The sequence below is a fragment of the Fusarium poae genome, chromosome 4, assembly GCF_019609905.1.
Source record: "Fusarium poae strain DAOMC 252244 chromosome 4, whole genome shotgun sequence".
Classification (NCBI taxonomy): Eukaryota; Fungi; Ascomycota; class Sordariomycetes; order Hypocreales; family Nectriaceae; genus Fusarium; species Fusarium poae.
In genome coordinates this window covers 2,705,055-2,722,121 of record NC_058402.1, presented here as the reverse complement: position 1 = coordinate 2,722,121, position 17,067 = coordinate 2,705,055, and the positions used below count along the sequence as shown (strand labels likewise).

General features: G+C 48.6%; 5 protein-coding genes across 5 annotated transcripts; 3 read left to right on the top strand and 2 right to left on the bottom strand.

Moving 5' to 3' along the window:
• Window positions 1-256: 256 nt before the first annotated feature.
• On the top strand, window positions 257-5,179 carry FPOAC1_010943 (uncharacterized protein; the record flags this gene model as incomplete). Its single annotated transcript, XM_044855330.1, has 1 exon — window positions 257-5,179. One exon carries the CDS (start codon window positions 257-259, stop codon window positions 5,177-5,179), a length of 4,923 nt encoding a protein of 1,640 aa, XP_044702643.1.
• A 1,705-nt stretch (window positions 5,180-6,884) lies between these two features.
• On the bottom strand, window positions 6,885-8,321 carry FPOAC1_010942 (uncharacterized protein; the record flags this gene model as incomplete). The annotated part of the gene is made up of 1 exon (XM_044855329.1): window positions 6,885-8,321. One exon carries the CDS (start codon window positions 8,319-8,321, stop codon window positions 6,885-6,887), a length of 1,437 nt encoding a protein of 478 aa, XP_044702642.1.
• Window positions 8,322-10,760: 2,439 nt separating this feature from the next.
• FPOAC1_010941 (uncharacterized protein) lies at window positions 10,761-13,263 on the top strand (the record flags this gene model as incomplete). The annotated part of the gene is made up of 8 exons (XM_044855328.1): window positions 10,761-10,833; window positions 10,886-11,261; window positions 11,309-11,380; window positions 11,426-11,549; window positions 11,597-11,767; window positions 11,814-12,065; window positions 12,128-12,245; window positions 12,299-13,263. The coding sequence occupies 8 exons, from the start codon at window positions 10,761-10,763 to the stop codon at window positions 13,261-13,263; spliced, it is 2,151 nt and encodes a 716-aa protein (XP_044702641.1).
• Window positions 13,264-13,674: 411 nt separating this feature from the next.
• Window positions 13,675-14,538, bottom strand: FPOAC1_010940 (uncharacterized protein; the record flags this gene model as incomplete). The annotated part of the gene is made up of 1 exon (XM_044855327.1): window positions 13,675-14,538. One exon carries the CDS (start codon window positions 14,536-14,538, stop codon window positions 13,675-13,677), a length of 864 nt encoding a protein of 287 aa, XP_044702640.1.
• Window positions 14,539-15,350: 812 nt separating this feature from the next.
• Window positions 15,351-17,037, top strand: FPOAC1_010939 (uncharacterized protein; the record flags this gene model as incomplete). The annotated part of the gene is made up of 4 exons (XM_044855326.1): window positions 15,351-15,397; window positions 15,454-15,763; window positions 15,822-16,767; window positions 16,820-17,037. The coding sequence occupies 4 exons, from the start codon at window positions 15,351-15,353 to the stop codon at window positions 17,035-17,037; spliced, it is 1,521 nt and encodes a 506-aa protein (XP_044702639.1).
• Between the last annotated feature and the right edge of the window lie 30 nt (window positions 17,038-17,067).

Below are 17,067 nucleotides of genomic sequence, written 5' to 3'. Positions count from 1 at the left end.
GTCCGAAACGCCGTTACGTTTGTCGCACGCACCCACACTACGCACGATACGATCGATACAAGACATTTGCTTGCTCTGTCTTGTCTGGCCGCCTTGTTAAACATCTGAGCTCTTGGATATTTTGTGTGCCCACCAACCTCTCGTCAATCGCTTGCTTGATTCTCATTGCCTTTCTGCTTCAGATCGACCGACCTGTTCTGCCTTGCCTTACCGATGACGCAGTCTTTAGTGCGCGGGCTTCAGTTCCTTTGCTAACATGCTTCGCCGTCTAGCCTCACTTAGTCACCAAGACCCCAACGAAACTTCACACGAGCACATGTCACCGCAGCCAGGAGATGGTCCATCATCCCCAGATACGTCCCGTCAGGGTGGCCTTGCCCATGTTCTGCGGGGTCTAACAAGTTCCAAGCTCTCCAAGTCGTCGCCATCTATAGCATCACCTTCATCCACAACCACCTTGCCGATTGCCGAGTTCGTTCATGCTCATCCTCCGGCCGTTTCCGCGAACCCACCCTACGGACTGTCTGTCAGTCATATGGAATCCTTCGAACTGCTAAAGAACGGTTCTCCAAATGAACGCATCGCCGCCGCCAACTCACTGAAATATGCAATCGCCGAGTATCCTCTGAATCCCGTTCTAGATATTTGGTATGCCGCAAAGGACCTGATCGATCCTGCAAAGCCTGCAGCAACACGCACTGCCGGTTGGGAGCTCTTGACCGAGTGCGCGAAACATGAAGATTCTTCAGACCTCGAGCGCCAGGAGTACTTCACGACACTGTCAGCACCTGCAAACTCCGAAGATTTCCATCTACAATTGGCTGCTCTTGTAGACCTCACTCGACGCGGTCGTGTTCTGACAGGCTTCGACTACGAACTCATACCTTTGCTAACCGCGTGGCTTTGGGAATCCTACAATTTGGTTCGCATGGCCAGGAGGAAAGCGTCCAAGACTTCAAAAGGTCCCTCTCGAAATCGCGCTGTAGCTCCAGGCGAAGAAAAGAATCTTGCTCAATTATTCAGTTTTCTTGTCGACGTCATTAAATTCAGCTTCAATAACGCAGACGCATCTGCCGTATCAAGATTGATCGATCGGCTGCTAGCAATCTGCATGAGCACCAGCGTGGAAGAAGACCTCCGGTCAAGTATAGCGGTCATTGATGCCACTGTGACGTTTGGTTCCATCCCGGAAGACAAGCTGAGAGGTTGTGTGCAAGTGCTCGGATCTATATATTGCATGGTGGGCAGCCTTCAAAAGGATGCATGGAACACACTATCAAATTTGTTCAAGAGTCACAACGGCCAGGCCACTGTTCGCATCCTTTTGGATATCTTGCGAAACAGCCCAGCAGATGGGGCCAAGGAAAAAGATGTCAACAGGGAAATACGCGGGGCTCTGGCTGTACTGCAGAAACTTCTTTCCAAAAGCCCCGAGAATGGGTATCCAAGCATCCCTTTCGCGTTGCTGGCCGATGGGCTTGCTACCATTGCAAGAACTGGGTCTTCTATCAAAACTCTGGCTTCCATCCTCCAACTCCTCAACTCTTTGTTTGACGATGGGGAAGGAAACATGCATCGCTTGATAATCGACGAAGACTGGTCAGTAATACTTGAGGCTGCCGCAACTTGCTCCAAACGAGCCATCCCTGGGCTCCATGAGACCGATGGCCTTCGTAGCCCTGTCAGAGACGACAAACCCGAAGGGGCGCTGAGCCGAGAACTCATTATTCTTATTCAGCGGCTTGACGTTCTTATCAACCAGAAGTCTGATGTATTCGTACCACGGGGGATTGTAGTTTCTTTCCTAACCGAGGTCCACCAATTTCTCCCTGACGAAACGGCGTCGTCAGTTCTCAACTACTTCCAACTGTTCAGATGCTGCTCTCCCTCAGACCTTCAATGGGAGGAGAATCTGGCCTTAGTTTTAAAGGGTTTCTTCGGCAACAGAGATCGATCATCTCAGATTCGACTTCGGGCACTGGAAACAATAATGGACGCCTATGAAGTTGTGGATCTGGTGGGCGATGATCCTGATGAGAGCTTCATTCCTCAGCTGGCAAAAAGTATTCTTCAGGATGTTGCGGAGGAAACTGATGTTATAGTTCTTGAAGGCATCATGTCACTCATGGTTTCAGTTGTGGTGTCCTGTGACATGGAGCTATTCGATTATATTGTTGATGCCTTGAGGGGCATTGTGATTGGTGACCGACTGAAGTCGCCAATCTCATCATCGGCATCTCCAAATCCGTTCGCTCATGCCATCTCCGATGACAATCTGCCACTGGAGCAATCTCCTTCAAACGTGGTGGCGAAAGGCTATGTCAAGATGCTGGTCCAAACTATGGATTTCGATACCGAAAAGTCTCTGAGACTGTACCATGCGCTAATTAATATCGTGAAATCAAGTCATTGCGAGGTCGATGCGCGCTTGACTGCCATGAAGCTTCTATTTAGGCTACGTGCCGACTGGGCTAATCGCATATTCATCACAAAAACCCTCGAGACCAATTTTGTCGCTCCTACGTTGTGTCGAACCCCCGAGACTCGGGCGAAGAAACAGGCTGAAGAGGCTGCACAGTCCATACGCTTGCTGCGGAACGAGCATGGCGGGTCATCCAGATCCGCTCGCGGTGTTTCGTTCAGTCAAGGGCAACATGAAAGGGGGGTGCCGATGCGATCTGCCAGTGTTGCTGCAGGGAGTGGCTTAGTGGGGAGTGCCGGCAGTGCGGCTCGATATCACCAGCTCTGGAGTCTCCCAGACCCCGAGGCTCTGCCTGAATCTGTCACAGGTGTCTTCAGTCCGGTTCTGGTCTCCCACCAACCCAACGTGGAAGCTGAGCCAGAAGAGCTTGACTCTGAAGAACCAGAACCGCAGGAAGAGATCGAAAAGCAAACAGGTGGCGCTGGGACTGCCGCTCTCGATATCGCAAACTGGCTGGAGACCGTTCTAGTCCTCTTACACGGCAGTGACTGGGAGGTTTACAGTTTTGCCCTTGTGCACCTTCCTTCACAGCTGAGCAATCATGCCATTTTCAGAGACGCCATTCCGCAGATACAAGAGCTTCGAAGACTTATCTGTGAGCAAATAAGAACGAACACTTTCCAAGAACCTCCCAACTCGTCAGGCTTACGGCGGGCTGATGTGGCAATTTGCCTTTTCCATAGTCTGACCATGATACTCAGTTATCATGATCACTTTCAAAAGGGAGAAGAGGACGAGATAGTCAAGGCCTTTGTGCATGGTATTGCCACTTGGGAACGAAGTGCCAAGTGCTGCATTCACGCGCTGTCTATATGTTGCCATGAACTGCCGCTCTCAACGAGCAAATCGCTAGTTCAACTGCTGACCAAGATGTCTACTATCATCACACAACCCCATGTTTCGATCCACATTCTTGAGTTTCTGGCCTGCCTCAGTCGTTTACACCACGTATATGTCAATTTCAGAGAAGAGGAGTACAAAATTGTGTTTGGTATTTGCATTCGATATCTGCAGTCAGTGCGGGACAGGAAAGGTTCCAACAGGAACAGTCATGCCAGCGAACCCTCAACGCCAGCTGCTTCAACTACGAGCATCCCGGACGCCGTACATCCAAGTGCATCCGATGACCTACCTCAATATGTGTATGCGCTGGCGTACCATGTTATTCTCTTCTGGTTCCTGGCACTAAAACTGCCTGATCGTGCCAACCTCGTCGGTTGGCTTGTCAGAAATATATACAATGAGGTTGAGGATGGCAACACCGACAACGAACAAGCACTTACTTCAATCGACTTCATGCAAAGATATACGTATGCCGACGTGGAAGAGTCTTCCCAAGACCCCCTCTTTACTCCTGAACGGTTTGGTGAGATCGTTAAGAAGAGATGGTTAGTCGGATACAGTATCGTTACGGTCAGACAGGCAACAACCACAGGGTGGGCTCAGATCGTCAAAAGGCAACCTTCAGGTACCTCGGCATTCACAATCCGAGAGACTTTTGATCCACCACCACCTCATCAAACTCCAAACTACGTCGACATCAGCAGAGAAGGACAGGTTTCGACCAACACTATTTTACCCAGTCACATCATGGTGCAACTCATGTCGTCTATCCCGCAGGGCCATGACCTAGCACGACCAATCCCTCTACCTGAAGATGACGCAGTCGAGAGAGCTATTCGGGTTTTTGATCGAAGCTCAACTGTCGACGGCCACAAAGTTGGCGTCATCTATATTGGCGAAGGGCAAACTGACGAAGTTGAGATCCTTGGCAACGTCTCGGGTAGCAGTGATTACATGGAGTTTCTGAACAATCTTGGCACGCTGACCAAGCTTAAAGGAGCCACCTTTAATACTCATGGATTGGATCGCGAATTTGATACAGATGGCCAGTATACTTTCTGCTGGCGTGATCGTGTCACAGAGATAGTTTTTCATGTGACAACACAGATGCCCACGAACTTGGATCACGACCCGAGGTGCACTATGAAGAAGCGCCACATCGGCAATGACTTTGTCAACATCGTCTTCAACGATTCAGGTCTACCATTCAAATTCGATACATTCCCGGGAGATTTCAATTTTGTTCATATTGTCATCACACCAGCATCTAGGGCCTCTTTCATTGCTGCCAGAGACACTTCGAAGCACAGCCAACCCTTCTATCGCGTACAGGTTCTAAGCAAACCCGGGTTCCCTGAAATATCACCGGCCTCGGAAATGAAGATTGTGTCACTCAAGGCCCTGCCGGGTCTGATCCGCCTATTAGCTCTCAACGCTTCTGTGTTTTCTCATGTCTGGGCCAATCGCGAAGGTGGCGAGCATGTCAGCTCTTGGAGGAGCCGTCTACGCGCCATCAAGAGGCTAAGGGAGAAATATACGCCGTCCAAGTCTGGGCAACTGACACCCTCGGCCTCGCAAAGCTCGTCTCTTGGAGGTGTGACTCCGGTTCATCAACAGCAGCAACTTTTACCTTCAGTCGATGCGTCTTTGTCACGTCCTGCAAGCACCGTTCGTGACAGCTTCACCAGCCTCCGTCGCACAAGTGTGGCCACGTTCTTCACAAGTACGAGTGAGCAGACCTCCCATCGGTCCTCAATGTTGTCGTCGTCCACTACGACCAACGATACCGAGGCTGGAACAGTACATGGGCAGGATTCAAACACGGACACTGTTGACTTCTCTAAATGGGCTTAAGAAATATGATAATGAATGGGATGTGGGCAGTGAAAAAAGGAGTTACACTACGAAAATTCATCCATGTCATTGAAAAAATGGTGGAAGGCGTCTGTCTATCTACGTAAGGGTGTTTTGGGGGATAATCAAAAGTTCTTGTTTTGGGTACAACCCTTCATACTTGTCTACATATCCTTGCTTTTATGTTTGTTTCCATTTCTACTTGTGGATCTATTTGATACATATACCCTGGAGCTATACGTGGCTCAAAGTGTACATTCTTAGACTGCGATAATGCACAGCATTAGTTCACAGCACATATGTCAACCAGAAAGTGTTCAATGGTCCGAATTACCTTTTGAAACGAAATATGTTAGTTCCATGCTGTTTTGTGTAACATCGCTTGATAGAGTTGCATTACCAGTTCTGTTTGGCTCATTTCTACACCTTACTGCCTTAAACCGACTTTCTGCAGGATTGTCTAGTTTATGTATCAGCTGTCATAGTTGCACAGGTGCGGCATGCCGGTGAAGTGTCAAGCAAGCAAAGCAAGAATCAACTTCATACTTGCTCAGTACGTATACAGGATATGTAGTTAAGTGGTATCAATGTAGGTAGTGAAACAGCCTGGGCCATTGCGTATGACTGCTGTCAGGCATCCAGCATCCAGCTCGAAGATAACCTTTGCAGTAACACCAACTGTATACACGCTGATCCCACTTGGCATTGCTCCTCAACGCCGACCTTTTCCCCATGAGCTAGTGATAAAGACACGGAATGTGATATGAGGCTACTCTGTAGCATGGATGGTATGTTCGGTATAAGCAGGGTGTACAGTAAGGTCGGGTCATATCGGGTCAGGTGGGAGTGTTCACATGTAGGAAACAAAATGGTCTGCAAATACCAGATAGTTAACTTGTAGATGGTAGATCCATCACAGACAGACTGGAGCCACGCTATAGCATCCCTGTCAGCCACGTAGCTTTCTTGAGTGAATATCGAAAGCACGGGCCTGGAGAGACGCTTTACACGAACGACATTCTGTGCTGAATGGTTTGTATCAGTAGAACGGTTCGCGATGCTCTTAGTATGGAAGACCCGATATTCTTCTAAACTTGTCGAGTTGAAACGACCAGTATGGCGAATTTTTATTCCCGGGATGAATAGGGATTTTCATGATAGAGTCAGGGGCATGCTGCTCTGACCATTCAGTCCCTGTCACCTGGTTTTCTAGGGTTATGATTCGGACTTCCACTATCTGATGAGCCAATCAATCCCATAAAAAACAGATTCGAAGGGACATGGACGCTCTGTAGTTTTACAGATGGGATTGATAAGTACTCAGAAAGGAAATACCTGTAGAATCATGCGCAGAAGTCGGGGTGCGGTTTAAATTTGTCGAGACATTCTTCTGGGCCTGAGATGAATCTCTCTCAACATCTTTCTCGTTGTACTGGTGTCTTAAACTGGTTGGTAATTTTTGTGTAGCATCTATCTCGGGAGAAGATTCTCCGTCTTAGACTTGACGCCATACCTCTTTGTATTCTGCCCATTTGTTGAACCCTAGGAAACAACGAGTGAGAAAATGCAGAGAGATGAGAGCTTGGGTTTTCATCCTTACCTAGCGACTGTAGTACGTTCTCATCATATCTACTGCCATCGACAAACATCCCCACCATCCCTCTCTTGCTCAGGATCTGACGGCAGGCCAGAAGCAATCGAGTTATTACTGAGTCTCGGCGATTAACCATGTCTGGATCTTCATCTGGTGGACAGTTAGTGCAGTTCGACGATTATATAGTAACTTACCTTTGATGCAAATACACGAAACGCCTCCAATGTTTTGTTCTATTACAGCCAGCCAGGGGATGTCTGTACCACACGGGCTTCCGTCGTCGGGAAAGTATGTTATCGCCGCTGCGACTAAGTTATCTCCCTCAAGACCAACAATTATGTGATTCATATAAGAGCTGTCCATGGTTTTGGCGTATTGGTCGTACCATCCGAATCCATATCTTTTCTGTGACTCTTTGGTCGCAATCTCTATAACCTGCTGGTAATCAGAGAGTTGGCAGGGTCTAAAGGTTAAACCAGCTGAAGCTAAATCGGGAGCAGGGGAGTTGGCAAATCTCAAAAGCCAATCTATGACAAGCCGTCCATGACCAGGTATAGACTCCTGCAGCTTCCATCCCCGTTTCTCGAACCATTCTGTGTTGGTCATGGAAGCTGGCAAACCGTAAAGTAGTCTGGGAAATGTGCTGCCTAGTTGAATGATGCCCACTCCGCGAATCCCGTTAAGCTTGCTCACAACTTCATTATGAAGCCTGCGACCGATTCCCTGGCCTTGGTAATCTTTGTGAACAATGATGGCTGCTATGGATCCAATCAAACGATCACCACTGCTGTCTGTAAATGTCGTAAAAGTAGCGCAGAACGCAACAACCCTTCCGCTCCGGGGTTCACGAATGATATAGTGCATCGCATAGCCATCGCGTTTCAAAAGGGAACCGAGAGTTGATCGATTCAGATGAAACTTGGCAGGGAAAGATGTCTTCCATAAGGCATGTGTTTCTGAAAGATCGTTATCATAGTCCCATTTGACAATTGGCCAAGTTTGTGGTGGAGGAGGGTCGTCGGTAGTTGGCTTATCGGCATTTGTCGATCGCCCAGTTGTTAAAAGGGCAGCAACGGCTTGCAAGTCGGATACCAGATATCCTAAACACTGCACTACAGTTTGGAACTCGTATTCTTCGGCCCTGCTTTTGAGGACTTCGCAACATGCCACTAGAATGAAAGGGCGCTCCTCGCAAACCTCTCGCACTGTGTCGGCGAGTTCTAGTTGAAAAGCACCCTCATCGGATGAGAATCCACTCAGCACGAAGACGACGGTTCGTGCTCTCTTGATGAACGCCACATGTGTACCAGTAATGCCATACTTTTTTATATAAGGAACGTGCCGGATCCAGGGGTGTGCCTGTGAAAGTGCTTGACCAAGAGGTTGAAAGGGATCAGTTGCACTGGCAAGACTTGGATCTAGGGGAACAACAGCAGGAGTTAAAAGCAAAACTAAATCTTCGTCCCCAAGATTCTTCTGTAGGGGGATAAAGTTCTGATGGTCCCATAACAACGTAGCCAGTGAGCTTTGAGTCTGCGAGTTTGACATTGTTTACAGCTGTATGCAATGTCAAGGGCAATGCAATCACATGGCCAAACTGGACTTTCAATCAAGTCTGCTTGTGTTCGTCCCGGTTAAGTGTGCGGTCTCCACAAGCACCCAACCCCCTTAGGCATAAATCAGCTTCGGGAGGATATTTGTAACCGATGACAAAGGGAGTGAAGACGGCAATCGATGGTCAAATTTGTGCGCGGTCAGGGAAATCTGTATATAATTGCTGGGGGCTGATGTGGATGCTTTCGCAACGAGAGGGACCACTCGATACTTGACACTCGTATAAGTCGATTTTAAAGTCAGGCCAAGTAGACATGCAAGTGGACAAGAGAGAGGAAGAACCTCTCGGTTCATTAAACAAAGGTCAGTGGAAAATAAGCAAGTCAACGATCTATAAATGCGGGTTTGTGACGACGATATGTGACCTTTAGGGCGCCTGCTGGGGTCCTGCACAGTCGGTCAGCCATCCAAACCGCTGGGATGAGGATTAAATAAATGAGTGGGGTTTCAAGGCTGCAACATGAATTGGTATGCAATCAGCCATGAAGCGCCAGGGCTACACAATAGCTCTCCAATTGCCAGGATAGGATGGGCAGGGTTGCCAGACCAAAATTGTTAGCTTTGGCCTAGATCAGTTGGTGGACATTGACTTGTGGTATATTAAAGAGCGTCCCATTCGCGTAGGATTCTCAAGATTGACGGAATGGGGTTGCCGAAGGCGAGGATCCGTGACACGGCCACAACGGGTTCGAACTGCGCATGCGAGAGGTTGTCCAGCGGTGACACGGCGATGCGGGTTGGTAGAACCAGGAGTTTCGTTTGCAGCAAAGCAGTTTATGTAATGAGCAATGCAGGATTATATTTGTTTCCAGCGTGGTTTATAGACGCGGTTGCCGTAGCTTGCGTAGCGTTTTGGGCCATGTAAAGGGAGACTTGAGCGATCAAGAAATAGAGACGCATGCCTCTTTGTTGACCATTGGCTCGAACTATTCCGCCCTGATCTTCCTTTAAAGCAACGGCCAAGATAGGGATAAGAAGAAGAAGGCGTTGGCCAATAGTCCGGGCTGTTTGTTAAAGGCTTTCCTGAGAAATGTAGGTAGGTGGTTTGCCAGAGCGTATCCGTGCCCAGCATGATGGATCAAGGACTTGGAGATACCGTGCTCATGCGCACATGGGTAGTTCTAAGAAAAAACTTTGCATTTTTACAAGGCGGTGGTTGTACAGAGCAGAAGTGAAGTTTGACCGCCGTACAACCATGAAGATGTGTTTTCGATCCACGAGGAAGAGACGTTTATTGGAACCAAATTATCAGCCATGTCTTTGCTGAGCCTATGGACAGGGGGCACAGGGAGACTAAGTACACGGATAGTGTCGTAATGGCTGCATAGTGCCAACGTCAAAAGAAAAATAAAGCAAACATCAGAGGGAATTAAAAACATACACACATCGATTCAATAAAAGAAAAAGAAAAGAAAATATATTTCATTTGGGGAGCGGTACAGGGCAGAGCTTGTTCCTTACCTGTATCTTAACCGAGCTGTGACTTCCACTCCATCTCTTGGTAATCAATGTCAAAATAGAAGGCACTACCTACATAGGTACCTAGGTACCTACCTATGTACTGTGAATGCCAATGTTTTTTGGTTGGTGCCCACCAAGGCAGGAACGTTGCAAAATGTGCAGTGATTTAGTAGGAACGGCAGGAACGGCCCGTCCTCACCAGTTCAGGTAGGTAGGTAGGTAGATTGCGTTGGCAAAGGTGGTTGCATGAAACTCAAATTGAGTGCCCGTGTTTACGATGCCGATGCCGCGGCCAAATGATCGCTAAAATGTGTCTGATATGAGCATTGCCGAAGCCCATCCTCACCCTCACAGGTGTACAGCAAAACCAGACGAAGGATACATTTGCCATGGCGCCAACACGCAATACGAAACAAGATGGATAGTGCGTTATTTGTCATTAATCAGTATTGACAAAAACTAGAATTATCAAGCTTAAAGTTGCCAGAGGTTGAATTAAACTTGGTTTGTCTCGATTTGTCCCACGTCCCACAGCTTTGACAGTAAAACAGGTCAACAAGGAGGCAGAGTTTGTCCAACGCAGGGAACTATGGCAACTTGATCAACCAACACTTCGTTGCGAGTCAACATATGTCCAAAACGATATCTTGAGACTTTCACATCCCATTCCATTCAACCTGGTGGGCAATACTTATTGTATCCAACTATTATTCATAGACGAGCTGAACTGCTCTGCCCCACTCCGAATAAGATCCACCGTTTTGTCCTCCGAAACCCGAAAACGCGTCTTTACGGCCGACGCGTCTCCCGGAGTGTCCCACTCATTCCTAGCAACGCTCACTACCAAGCCCCGATATCTGCCGCTCGGCTCCGGAGCATGTGCATGTAGAGCTCGCGCACGCGACGCAGCGTATGGAAACAGACACTGATCCCGCCGAGGCGGGCCACCAAGAGCTCCGCCTCCTCCTTGGTGATGTTATCGAATGTGAGTTTATCACGACAACATTCATCGAGACCTTGACTCAAAGCATACACAGCGTCCAAAGTACCCGCCAAGACACGCACCACGAGTATCAAACCCACCATCGCCAATCTCACCTCACTTTCTTATGAATGGGGTCTTTTGCCAGAGACCCTAGACAGTCTCGTCAGCCTCGTCACAACACCAAACTATCTTGATCAAGCAAGCCAGGCTGCTATCATTAGAAACCTTTACCCCGCCGAGGCCGTGTCTCGAGATTCTGTACTCCGAGTCGTCTCTTGTCTTGGTCACGGAACTCTCAAGCCGTCTCTGACACTCCAGGCGGCTCTCATCAAATGGCTTATTACCGTTCACCACACTTTGGAATCACCACAAGTGCTTTCTCAAGCCTACCCCGTTCTTTTCAATCTCCTCGATACCGCAGCCACTCGGTAACCTCCCTCGCATCTACCATTAACTTTCTGCTAATTTGTCGCAGTCCTAATCTGAGCCATCTCCTTGCTCTCATCACACGTCGTAAGCACGTGCGTCCTTTTCGAATCCAAGCCTTGTGAGTATCGACCCCTGATTTTCTACTTTTGGCTCACACAAATAGACTCAACCTCTCAAGACAAACAGGGAACGACCCTTCTTTAATTGGTCTCTTGAGAGTCTTCAAAGACTATTATCCTGAGGTCATTGTAGGAGAAGTTGTTCGTGGCAAAGCGTCTTCTTTCAAGGTATATACAAAAAATCAGTGGGCTTCTATTTGTTGACATGTTACTAGCACCCCGATCCGCAATGGCGAGATAGGTTAGATGAGATCCAGGAGGCACATTTCTACAAATCCCAGGAAGGTGTGTTGAGACCAAGAGACGGGTTTCGTGTACATCGTCCTATTGGCCGTGTTACCCGGAAGAAGACTATCCCGTTGGTTCACACGTCTCATGTGACAGAGGTTTGTCAACACTACAAGGCTAAAGGTCAACCACTGATATCATCAGGATGCTGTTACGTTGGAAGAAATTGAAAACGCTGTTGGTTTTGTCAAGAGTATTGACAGGCTAGAGTTGCCTAATCAGCTAGTTGCCGTCCTGGCCGACCCGTTGTTGCAAAAGCTCATGGTTCTGCGACCGAGTAGCGAGTCTGACCAAAGAATTGCAAATTGGCTCAACTCTGCCCTTCAAGATGTTCAGGACGGCGATGCAGATGAAGCTACTTTCTTTGAGATACTAGACATCTTCCGAGACTATGTTGTCTCGACCAAGGCGCGTTTCTGCACAAAGTCCTCTTCAAACTTCATGCTGACCACGCCTAGATCCTCCCCTCGCTCCTACTTGATTTCTTCGTCCGCTTTCTTCCGCTCTGGGACGGTTCTCAACACCGTGACTCAATACTTGCGATCTTGTCTTACTCGCCGTTACTTAATTTTCAAAGTTAGTATCAACTCGGATTTTTGTAATGCGACCAAGACACTAACGCCCATCAGGACTATACCAACACATTTTCAAGCCTCTCGAAGAAGCGGCATTTGACAACACCCCTGAATCCCAACTCGCTGTCCTTGGCTTATACAAAAACATCCTTCACCACTGGACAGTAGTTCTTGAATCCAGCGATACCATACCAGATTATGCTAGTGAAGCCGTTGCTGACTTGATTCGGCACGTCAACCCTCTGGCGCTTAGTATCGCTCAAACATCTACCTCTGTCTCAGCACGTTCTGCCATCCTCGACTTTTATGAGCAGAACTCCCGACTCATCAGCCATGAAACCTTAAAGCACTATATTCGCATCGAGCTGCCTCCCTCACATCTGATTTATATACTCTTCTTTAGCAGTTCCGTCGCTATTATGTCGCGTATTTGTGCTATTCTCGCCTCTTATAAGAAGGGCTTTGAGATGGCCATGTTGACCAAACCAAAACAGGATGGAAGCAATCGCATTGACTCCTCATCATATAACCGGGTCTTCGTGAGTCTTTTTAATGGATATCTCATGGATATGTGTAACTGCTTTTGGCGCGGTAAGGCGTTCACCGACAGTGATCCAAACGCACAGGGCTGCTTGATCCCAAGAAGTCTCGTCCCCAGGCTGTCTTCATACGTAACTTCTGTGGACAAATCTCTTACTCTGACATCCCTGTTTTCATTGTCATACTCGCCACTCTTGTGCCTGCAGAGCACGCGGTGTATACAAGATCTCGAAAATGCTGAGATTAACAGCGGTACATCCTTGCTTATCAGGCATGAAGGGCCGCCGACACAGAGCAGTCTTGGACAGCTTGTAAGTTCTGGCGGTATACGCATCTCCTGGCAAGATTATCGAATCAAGGTATTAGAAGAACTCAGCGCAAAGGAGCTCGCCGGTATCACAGACCTGCTCAAGAACACTATGACCATTTTGAGAAAGTTAATAGACGGTGGAAGCACAAGACCGACTGCGGCACAGTGATGGAGCGTGATGTTGGGACGAATATATCATTCTTTGCATCTGGATCCAGAACAAGACCTGTCTAGTTGAAGTGACTATAGTCTACTCCCCCTTGGTTGAAGCGGGGTATGAATAATTGTATAAGAGACACCTTGAATAACCAAAACCGCGCTCATTATCATGCATGAAATGTTGAAGATCAAACGCCGTGGAGTACAGGGTTGAGGGACTGTTTTCCAACCATATCGAACGCCATGCATGAATAATAAATACCAATGCCATCCTCCTTTTATCGCCATCCCACGCCGAAAACAATGCAGTTGAGTGCCGCCAGTCTTTCCAAACTCCAAACAATGATTAAAACGAAACTCAAGACGATTGTTAAGAATGTCTCGATGAAGGTGCCTCGGGGTAGGCTGGTTGATGTAATATTTATGCCTCACGCGGCTTTGACTCGTCGCCATATCCGCCAATCTGAATTCCTCCGAAACCGTACGTCTTGCCTTCAGAGCCACGGTTGGCATTGCTTCGAGGTCCTCGCTCTTTCAAGTCATCTCGGAGCCAGCCCAAGACCAGCTCTCCGAGACGACTGTTGCCCGAGGCGCCAACAGTGCCGTCGATGGTGGCAAGCATCTTGTCAGCCTCGTCCCACTCCTTGACAGTACCGAGGTGCATATGCGCGAGGTGAGTAGGCCAGCCAGCAAGGTTATCCAAGATATGGGTAGCGTAAACGATGGTGCACTCTCGGATCTCTGTCTCGTGCTTAAGCCAGGCGAGGAACTCGGCACGGCTCAAGACATCGAGGTCAACAGTGATCTCATCGAGAAGTAGAACAGTCCAGGGCCTCAGAAGACCCATGGCAAGCTGAACACGACGGCGCTCGCCATCAGAAACTGCATGCATGCGCCAGTTGGTGTCGACATCGAGCATGGCTACGAGCTCATCTCGACGATCAGGGTACGCATCACCACCGACGGAGCGAAGCAGCTCGTTGACGCCAATGTCAGTTCGGACAATAGGGTTGAGAACCCATTCGAGACCAAGATAAGTGACACCCTCAAGACCTTCCTTGAAAGGATCGACTCCACAGATAGAGATGGTGTCACTGGGTGCAAGGCGCTTGCCAGCAAGGAGACGAAGCAGAGTCGTCTTACCAGCACCGTTGGCACCAATAAGAAGAGTACGGGATCGCGGAGGCAGGTCAAGATTAATGTTGTTAACACCAGTTGAGTAGTCAGGGAACGTGTATGAGAGCTTGTTCACCTCAACACGAGGGGGCTTGGGAGGAGGAGTCATGATGAGGGGTGATGAGATGATGCTGAGATACGTTTATAGGTGGAGAGACAAATGGTCAGAAGTGAGGGATCAAAGAAGTTTATAAAGAATACGAAGAACTAGATAGAAGAGTCCCTAGCCTAGTTCTAGTCTGAGATTACAAAGTTGCATAATTGGACGAGGTGGTGCGTCAGAGATTTCCCTTCCCCTCTGAAGCAGAACGCCTCAACCGGTGGATGGCGGGGTCCGATGAATGGACATGAGATAGTAAGTTCCAGTGGGTCAAGACTTTACGCTCCAAAAGACTTACTCAGATGTCTCAGTTACGGTATGATACGTCTTCGATGACCTCTTTATATCATGTTTCTGGCAATGTATTCAGAGATTCAACAAGTCTACAATTTCAATAAACGCCAAGAATGGCCGGGCATGTAGAGGTGCAATGGATTTGACGGTTACCTACCTTAGTACCTAGGTAGGTAGGTTCCATGGATTTCACTGGCCGGGCCCTCTAAGCATTTACTACAGTGGACTCACCGCCCTAAAGTCCAGCACGTCATACCCTGACAGGAATAATTGTACCTACTAACTATCAGTCCGTCCCTTGTCCGTTGCCTAGCCACTTTACGCCAGAAATTCGCGTCTAAACAGGGACCAAAGCTCCTTCACGCGTTTTCCTGCACTAGACGATAGCTTCAAGCTTCAACTACACAATTCGGGGACATACCGCCAATACATTCAAGATCGAATACATGAGACTTGAATGAACTGCCCCGTGTCATCCCCGGCCTTCAAAATCTTAATCTCGTCCCTCCGTCCCGGCATCATTTAAGATGGTAGCCCTTGAAGAGGTCGAGGGCAGCCTCCTCCAGAAGCCATCGTAAGCCCTGCCGACTATTCCAACAAAAATGAAAGCTCTAACTAATACAACCATAGTGACGCTGCCCACGCAGTCCCCTCTCGGATTGCTTCCGCATACAAGCCCCTGAATTCCTTCGCCCTTGACAAGCAACGCTCCTACAAGCAACAGTATGGCGACATGTACTTCCTGCGTCTTACCAAGATCAAGCCGACTGTCGACCAGATATCAGCTACAGCCTGGGACGGAACAACCGTCGGCGATGAGGAGGCCCAGCGAGTCGACCGTGTCCTTGATGTTCGCCAAGGAGAGCTGTGCTACGTGACCGGCACCGTATATATGGAAATGCCCCTGAAGCCGAATATTCTAGAGGACGTTTCCAAGGACGTACGACAACCATTCCTTTTCTGATCACCACTCATGAAGCGCTAACTCGAGTTCGTAGCGCTGGATCTCTGCTCCCATTTCGATGCCCAAATACTTCTCCGATGACGACCAAATTATGTTGGAGGACGAGTCGGGCCGTATCAGGCTTGTTGGTGACCTTCTCAAGACTGTACAACTTGTAACAGGATGCATTATTGGAGTTATGGGCACCGAAAACTCTAATGGAGAGTTTGAAATCATCGACATCAAATTCCCCGATCTGCCTCCTCAGCCCGAACGCTGGAGTCTCTCAAAACCTATTTCGGACAAGAGCAAGACGAAGGATGAAGATGAAGATGAAGATGAAGAGATGGTTGACGCTTCCGACAAGAAAAAGGGAAGCAAGAAGATTGCCATTGTGTCTGGGCTGTCCTTTTCGGGAGCCGATGCTTCTTATGCTCTTGAGCTGGATCTTCTTCTCGAGTATCTGCTCGGTGAGGCCTTGGGCCCTTCCAGTCAGATCGATGTCTCTCACATCAGCCGCCTTATCATCGCTGGAAACTCCATCTCAACAACAGACCGGAGACCTGCTGCCGCAGACGAGGCACTTCCAGAAAAGAAGGGCCAGAAGAAATATGGTTACGACGCCAGTGCCTACAACCCCCTCCCTTCTCAGCTCTTTGATGCTTTTGTCGCTGAGCTTCTCCCGTCCATTCCCGTTACAATGCTCCCCGGTGCACAGGATCCTGCGAATGCTAGTTACCCACAACAGCCTGTGCATCCAGCAATGTTTCCCGCAGCGCGAGCTTATACCCGCGATCCAGCTGCCCCTGTTGACCAGCCAGGCTGGTTCGATACTGTCACAAACCCTTGGGAAGCCGAGGTTGAAGGGTGGCGTGTTCTGGGCACCGGTGGTCAGAATGTTGACGATGTTTTCAAGTACGTCGGCAGTGATGACCGTCTCGGTATGATGGAAGCCATGTGCCGATGGCGATGCTGTGCCCCGACTGCACCTGATACACTATGTAAGTAAACATCTACCCAGCCATTGCTGTATTTATCTAACCACCTGTCTAGGGAGCTATCCATTTCAAGATGACGATCCATTTGTTATGCAAACATGTCCTCATCTCTATTTCGTCGGCAACCAACCACAATTCTCAACAAAGGTTATTCACGGCCCCGAGGGACAATCGGTGAGACTCGTCACCGTCCCGTCCTTCTCGGCAACAAAAGAGTTAGTGTTGATCGATACTGAAACACTGGAGGTAGAGAGGATCAAGATATCTACATAAGAGCAATTATATAGGGCAGCCACAAGCAAG